Source organism: Heloderma suspectum, chromosome 3, assembly GCF_057233095.1.
Source record: "Heloderma suspectum isolate Gila_16-S chromosome 3, 16-S_ref, whole genome shotgun sequence".
Taxonomy (NCBI): domain Eukaryota; kingdom Metazoa; phylum Chordata; class Lepidosauria; order Squamata; family Helodermatidae; genus Heloderma; species Heloderma suspectum.
Window position 1 is genome coordinate 242,686,262 of NC_139460.1, and position 8,178 is coordinate 242,694,439.

Sequence of the window (8,178 nt, forward strand, 5' to 3'; positions counted from 1 at the left end):
TAATTTGGAACCTTGATATACATTTTTATTGCCTAGTATGTCATGCACCTATGTGTTTTCAGCACCAGGAACCACTTTAATAAACTCCGTACAATGACAAATAACACTGGAAAGTTAAACAGTAAACTAGTTGGTACTATATTTGTATTAGCCTAGGAAGCAAAGAATCCCATGGTGCTACACATAAAATCAGCCTTGGCACAAGGATGTCAGAATAGGCTCTGTTGTTCACATTGCTTTGGGTAGGTTGTCATTCAGTGATATACTCACAGCAAACCACAATTCAAATAATTGTTTTAAGCAGTCACACAACTTTGCTCCTTTGTAATAAAGGGATTACAATCTCAAAAACGATAGAATGATCTCAGTATGAATCCAAGGCAAACCATTCAACATCACAGTAATTCAAGTCTATGCCCCAACCACTGATGCTGAAGAAGCTGAGGTTGATCGGCTCTATGAAGACCTACAACACCTTCTACAACTAACACCAACAAAAGATGTCCTTTTCATCATAGGGGATTGGAATGCTAAAGTAGGAAGTCAAGAAATAACTGGGATAACAGGCAAGCATGGCCTTGGTGTACAAAATGAAGCAGGACAAAGGCTAATAGAGTTTTGCCAAGAGAACACGCTGATCATAGCAAACACTCTTTTCCAACAGCACAAGAGGCGACTCTACACATGGACATCACCAGATGGTCAATATCGAAATCAGATTGGTTATGTCCTTTGCAGTCAAAGATGTAGAAGCTCTATACAGTCAGTAAAAACAAGACCTGGAGCTGACTGTGGCTCAGATCATGAGCTTCTTATCGCAAAATTTCGGCTTAAATTGAAGAACGTAGGGAAAACCACTAAACCATTCAGGTATGGCCTAAATCATATCCCTTATGAATATACAGTGGAGGTGAGGAATAGATTTCAGGGATTAGACCTGATAGACAGAGTGCCTGAGGAACTATGGACGGAGGTCCGTAACACTGTTCAAGAGGCAGCAACTCAATCCATCCCAAAGAAAAAGAAATGCAAGAAAGCAAAGTGGCTGTCTGATGAGGCTTTACAAGTATCTGAGGAAAGAAGGGAAGCGAAAAGCAAGGGAGAAAGGGGAAGATATATCCAACTGAATGCAGAGTTCCGGAGAACAGCAAGGAGAGACAAGAAGGCCTTCTTAAATGAACAATGCAAAGAAATCGAACAAAACAATAGAATGGGAAAGACTAGAGATCATTTCAAGAAAATCGGAAATCTCAAAGGAATGTTTTGTGCAAAGACTGGCATGATAAAGGACAAAGAAGGCAGGGACCTAATAGAAGCAGATGAGATTAAGAAGTGGTGGAAAGAATACACAGAAGAACTATACAGGAAAGATCTGAATGTCCCTGATAGCCATGATAGTGCGGTCACTGAACTTGAGCCGGACATCCTCGAGAGTGAAGTCAAGTGGGCCTTAGGAAGCATTAGTAACAACAAAGCTAGCGGAGATGACAGTCTTCTAGCTGAGCTATTTAAGATCCTAAAAGATGATTCTGTTAAAGTGCTGCACTCAATATGCCAACAAATTTGGAACACTCAACAATGGCCACAAGATCGGAAAAAGTTAGTTTACATTCCAATTCCAAAGAAGGGCAATGCCAAAGAGTGTTCAAACTACCGTACAATTGCACTCATTTCACATGCCAGCAAGGTGATGCTCAAAATCCTACAAGCTAGGCTTCAGCAGTATGTGAACCAAGAACTACCGGAAGTATAAACTGGGTTTCGAAGAGGCAGAGGAACTAGAGATCAAATCGCCAACATTCGCTGGATCATGAAGAAAGCAAGAGAATTCCAGAAAAACGTCTATTTCTGCTTCATTGACTACGCTAAAGCCTTTGATTGTGTGGATCACAACAAACTGTGGCCAATTCTGAAAGAGATGGGAGTACCAGACCACCTTACCTGTCTCCTGAGAAACCTGTATGAGGGTCAGGAAGCAACAGTAAGAACCGGACATGGAACAACCAATTGGTTCAAAATTGGGAAAGGAGTAGGACAAGGCTGCATATTGTCGCCCTGCTTATTTAACTTATATACACAGTACATCATGAGAAACACCGGGTTGGATGAATCACAGGTCGGAATTAAGATTGCCGGGAGAATTATCAACAACCTCAGATACGCAGACGATACTACCCTAATGGCAGAAAGCGAAGAGGATCTAAAGAGCCTCTTGTTGAGGGTGAAAGAGGAGAGTGCAAAAGCTGGTTTGAAACTCAACATTCAAAAAACTAAGGTCATGGCATCTGGCCCCATCACTTCCTGGCATATAGAAGGGGAAGAAATGGAAGCAGTGACAGATTTTATTTTCTTGGGCTCCAAGATCACCGCAGACGGTGACTGTAGCCATGAAATTAAAAGATGCTTGCTCCTTGGGAGGAAAGCTATGGCAAACCTAGACAGCATAGTAAGAAGCAGAGACATCACCTTGCCGACAAAGGTTCATATAATCAAAGCTATGGTTTTCCCAGTAGTAATGTATGGTTGTGAGAGCTGGACTATAAGGAAGGCTGAGCGCCGAAGAATCGATGCTTTCGAACTGTGGTGCTGGAGAAGACTCTTACAAGTCCCCTGGACTGCAAGGAGGTCAAATCAGTCCATCCTAAAGGAAATCAACCCTGACTGCTCATTGGAAGGACAGATACTGAAGCTGAAGCTCCAATATTTTGGCCACCTAATGCAAAGAGAAAACTCCCTGGAAAAGACCCTGATGCTGGGAAAGACTGAAGGCAAAAGTAGAAGAGGATGGCAGAGGATGAGATGGCTAGATAGCATCACCGATGCAATGAATATGGACTTGAGCACACTCCGGGAGGGAGTGGAGGACAGGAAGGCCTGACGTGCTATGGTCCATGGGGTCATGATGAGTCAGACACAACTGAACGACTGAACAACAATAAAGGGATTGGGATTTTCCTGTGCTAATGAGTAAAGGGGAAAGAGGTTTCTAGTTGGACTCAAGTTTGCCCAAATCAGCAATGTTCCTATTCTAGCTTCCAACAACAACAAGGACATGGGTTGATTTACAATCCAGAGGCCAGGTAAAATGGAAATGCAAGGAGCCTTGTCTGCTGTGAAATATGCTGCTGCCCACAGATTCCATCACTCTTATCCCAAGCCTCATAAGCTTCATTAGTGCTGGGATACTGCCACCATTCATCACTTCAGCTTGTTCATGCTGTTTTCATGGAAAAGATTATTTCAGGCTCGAGATGGGAATAATATACAAAATGTAAATCTAAATATAAAAGGCCCAGTTAGCTTTAGTTGAGCCAAACAAAGCTGATTTTATAAAAAGAGGTGGTGGGACCTGAGGCTTGCCTGTGTCCTGGAAGCCTCCCTAATTGCTGGAGTTATATGGAAACAATGGATAGTAACCAATCACATCCCAGCCTAGTGCTAATGATGCTAGCATAAGCAAATGCCTGTGCAATGGCAGAAAGCAGCAACTTGCCACCAAAAGCAGCAGCAAATCACCGCTTTTTCCTCACCATGCGAGTTATGTTGTATAAGCATTGGTTTACACCAGTGCAACACAATATCATTAACATTGGAACTAGGACACCACTGGCTACTACCCAATTTCTCGCTCTTTCCAGAGCAGCTCCACACGATGCAATGCTACACTTGTGCTCACCAGTGATTTATGACACGTAACATGAACATGTGAATCTTATGGATGTAGGTGCATGCATCTTTAAGAGCACCTGTCTACATGTGTCCAGCTGGGCTTGGATTGAATGGATTCCCAGATGCAGGTACATGCAGACAAAACAGTCAACACTAGGGTTTCCTGAAGCAATCATAATATGTGTGGACTCATCCCTGGTGGTGAAAGGAAACTGCTTAAAAGGTACTCCCATTTTGGATTCCTAGGCAGATTAAAGCAGGACTCCGAGCCACCTGCAATCATACTACGTCTCTTCCTTGCTGAATTTTTGTTAATATATTTTGGAATCCACAGAATGTTCCCCCATACTATCACCTACCTGCCTCAAGGCCAAAATATACCTCAGCCTTTCCCAATCTGGTGCCCTCCAGATGTGTTGGACTGCAAATCCCATCATTCCGAGCCAGCATGTCCAATGGCCATGCCAGGTGGGAATGATTGGAGTTGCAATCTAACACATCTGGAGGGCACCAGATTGGGGAAGACTGCTCTATATTATGCAATAGGTCCATGATCAGATATCCAAAGAGGTTGTTTCCCGTTTTGTTTTTTTATTGAAATGCATCCATATTGGTGGGGTGGAGGGAGGCTTGCCAATTTGTTCAGAGCAGTTAATCTTCAGAGAATGTTGATGGGTTTGGACAGCCTCATTTATTAGCATTATCAGGGCCAGACTACCCTTTAAGAGGAAAATCCATGGTTAGAGTTCCTGACTTAAAAAAAAAAAAAAGCAAAATGTAGCTCCAGAGTGGGGCTGTCCATTTGTTGAGAACAGGGGTGGGCAACTTGTGGCCCTCCAGATGTTTTGGCCTACAACTCCCAGCACAAGAGCATAGCCAGCAAAGCTAATGGTGAGGGAACATGGGAGATGTAGGCCAAAACATCTGGAGGACCAGAAGTTCCTTATCCCTGGTTTAGAGCAGCAGGGGGTGGCTGTTGAACCCTTTTCCCTGCCATTTTCTCTATCAAACCCCCTCCCAAGCTGCTGTTTGCAGCACAGCAGCTTGAGAGAGGGTATGTATTTCTCCCCAATGAGCAAACAGCACTGCGGGTAAGGGTCTGATCGGGGAAACAGCCCTGGGGAAATGTTAAATGCTCTCCCCCAGCACACACACATGCACTTATGTTCTAAACAAATTGCCTCGCCCACCCATCCCACCCCTGCCCTTCGCATTTCAGTTAAAAAGTAAGTCAGGAGCTCTAATCAGAAGTCAGAAGTTTCTACAGAACATGTTGTGTGTCCCTGAGAATGCTAGTCCGAAGCCCATTGAAATAATCAAAATGACAGCGTTGTTTATGAGCTATACAGAAATTCACTTCTCAGGAATAAGTTGCCCATTAACTTATTTCAGCCGCCTCATTGTTCACAGTAAGGGTAGCTGAAATATGGATCAATGCTAACCTTCTCTCATATTTCTAAACATTGTTTAAAATCATGAAATGACAGAGGAGAGGGGCGAGACGTTGTTTTACCCCCTGTAGATATCTTGACTAGAGAGTAAACCACCTTAAGTCCATTTTAAGGGACTTTACAAGTGGCCTAATACACAGTTCCTGTGGCCCAGATTTTCTCCCCGCTATGTCCTTTTTGATGCTTCTTTTCCTCAGGTATAGCATCAAATTCTTTATCTATCCTCTAATCCCTGCTATTTTTTCAGCAACAGAAATACATGCACCAAGGCAGCTCTGGTGAGGGGTGAAGTAAGTCCCTTCCAATAACAGCTGTAGCAAAGTACCATCCCTACAAAGTGCTGCCTAGCTAGGTACCTAAGGTCACCTAACACTAAGGCCAGCCTCAGCCCAGGACCCATAGGTGGGTGCATTATATTTACATGGTACATTATACAGCTAACGTTCTTTCGTGTATGTTCTATTTGCCGTAAGAGCCGAGGCTAATATGTCAACTTTTACAAGTATTACCTTCCCCCAAGAATAATGTCCATAAAATAAGCCTAGATAGGATCAGCTTTATATAATTCCAGGTTACATTTTGTGTCCCTGCAGTGACATCTTCCAGGATAGCAGCAGCTTTCATGGGCCAGACCTTTTTAAAATCAAGCACATTCATTATACATCCTGGCAGTCTAAAGACACAGAGTCGAGCAAATCCTCCAGGAAAGCACTTCATATTTGCTCTCTCATTACTTCAGGAAAATCCACTGACAGATAAGATGTAATGTGTGTGCTGAAAAATACTGATTTTCACTTAGGGATGCCTTTATTCTGTGACAATATTTTTAATTGCTAAGAACAAGTTTTCACTGTTGAACTGTATTCTCTTTGGGGGGGGGGAATCAATGGACAGCTGGGTTGCCTTGTAGCTTTAAAATGAAAAGAAGCCTTGCTTTCCTTCCCAAGTAAGTGCAGAAGAGCATATCAGTATTCAGAATTTGCAAGTTTTGAACCTCCACTCTTCAACTACCCTCCAAGGACATATTTTTGTACTTGGCTATGACACCCAAGTCCATAAAAATGTGTGTTTCATTTGATGTGAGGTGCACATTATGCATTGTTGATGGTTATCTCCTTAAGATACATGACAGTGGAGAGGTCTGATCCTTTCCCAATTGCCAGTTTTTGCATTTGAGACCAAGAGCAAGAGGTGGGTAGAGGGACAGAGATCACGCATTTGCCATCTGCACTGGGAAAAGAACAGAGAGTTATATCCCATACTGGCTGTTCACCAGTGGAACAGAAACTGCTCTCATAACATGATTCCCCCTCCCCCCGGTAGTCCCCCACAGACCCCACAAATAGGCTGTGGAGGATTGGGAGACCCTCTGGAGCAAATGGGGGGGGGCATTGGCAGGGTGAGGAGAGGAAGGGATAGTCCTGCTGTGAGAGCAGAAGTCTGCTTGTGTACCGTTGGATGTAGCCCAGAACACTAGCCTAGGCAGATCACCCATGTAACTGCCACAGGGATGCCTTTCTGTTGCTGTCAGTTCTCCAAGAAAGTACTTGTGGCAATGATTTTAAAAAGTGTCAAGCTAGGGAGGAAACACAGTGGAGGCGGGAAAAGAGTTGGGTGTTGAGCAGCAACCAGCAGTGGGCTCAATATTTACAGTCACTTCACCTTCAGAATTCTGGGCCAGCCCAAGACATTTTGGTGCCTCAGGTGGACAAGATGGTGCTCCTCTCTCATCCCATGGACCGGAAGTTGGCTGGACTAGCAGGTGAAACTTACTTTGACACCTGAGATGGGATAGTGACCTCCACCACACCTGAAGCAGCAGGCTAGTTTACGGGGCCCAGGACAGGTTGTGTGGCATGCACAGTTCTGACCTCCAACAGAAGGGACTAGCTAGGGAATTCAGGAGCAACGGCCAGGGGGCTGCTAGTGCTGCTCCCCCCCCCCAGATCTGCCACTTGAGGTGATCACCTTGCTCTGCCTAATGGCAGGGCTGGCCCTATCAGAACTGAAAACCCTTCAGGAGTCATGGCACCCCCAACCATGAATTAATCAGAACTTGTGACAGGGTTACTTATCACAATTTCATATTGTCCTTCACATGAACATACAAACAAACTCTCGTCCTGTTTGATGTCATCACTGCAGCCTATAAATGTAACTCGAGTTCTTCCTGCTTCTATCTATTCTTTTAGAAACACATTTCCATTTTCATGTTAGCTAACACACAGCCATCAAATGAGGCTCATACAGCCATCAAACAATTATTAAATCTCTAGTACTTACAAACATGAGGCGTGTAGGTATGTTGTCAGATTCTACCAAAGGGTTTTTATACAGCCAGATCTCTTCTGGCTGAATAATTCTCTGGAATGGGTCCAAAAATTCTGTAAAACTAAACAAAACAATAAAAGAATACATTGTTTTACCATGTACCTATTATTATTATTATTATTATTATTATTATTATTATTATTATATCCCGCCTTTTCCCCAATACTGGGACTCAAGGTAGCTTTACAACATTAAAAACCTGTAAAGTGAAAACATATAAATAGAAATATACAAAAATTAAAAATATTATTAAAGCATCAATAATATTAACATTGTATAAAATTTTAGAATTTAAAAAGTCAACAACAATATAAACAACAGTATCAATCCGTCATATTCTCACAGGTCCAGACTATCTATCCCAAAAGGCCTGCCAGAACAAAAAAGTTTTTGCCTGCCTGCAGAAACATTTCAAGGAGGGTGCCACTCTCACCTCCCTAGGAAGGGGGTTCCAGAGCCTTGGGGCAGCCACCAAGAAGGCCCTCTCCCGCATTTCCGCCAGGCGAGCCTGTGATGGTGGCGGGACCATGAGAAGGGCCTCCCCTGAAGATCTCAGAGTCAGGGCACAAGCAGGCTCATAGGGGAGAATACAGTCTTTCAGATAACCTGGACCCAAGCCGTATAGGGCTTCATAGGTTATGACCAGCACTTTGAATTGTGCCTAGAAACAGACTGGGAGCCAGTGGAGCTGTTTTAGCAGGGGAGTGGTATGCTCCCTGTAGCCAGC

General features: G+C 43.6%; 1 protein-coding gene across 1 annotated transcript in view; it reads right to left on the bottom strand.

The window, feature by feature from the left end:
- The window catches only part of PLPP4 (phospholipid phosphatase 4), an 82,871-nt gene extending 75,333 nt beyond the window's left edge, over nt 1-7,538 (bottom strand). The window contains 1 exon segment of the mRNA XM_084845664.1: nt 7,404-7,538. Within this exon segment, the coding sequence (XP_084701790.1) occupies nt 7,404-7,538 (135 nt within the window).
- Between the last annotated feature and the right edge of the window lie 640 nt (nt 7,539-8,178).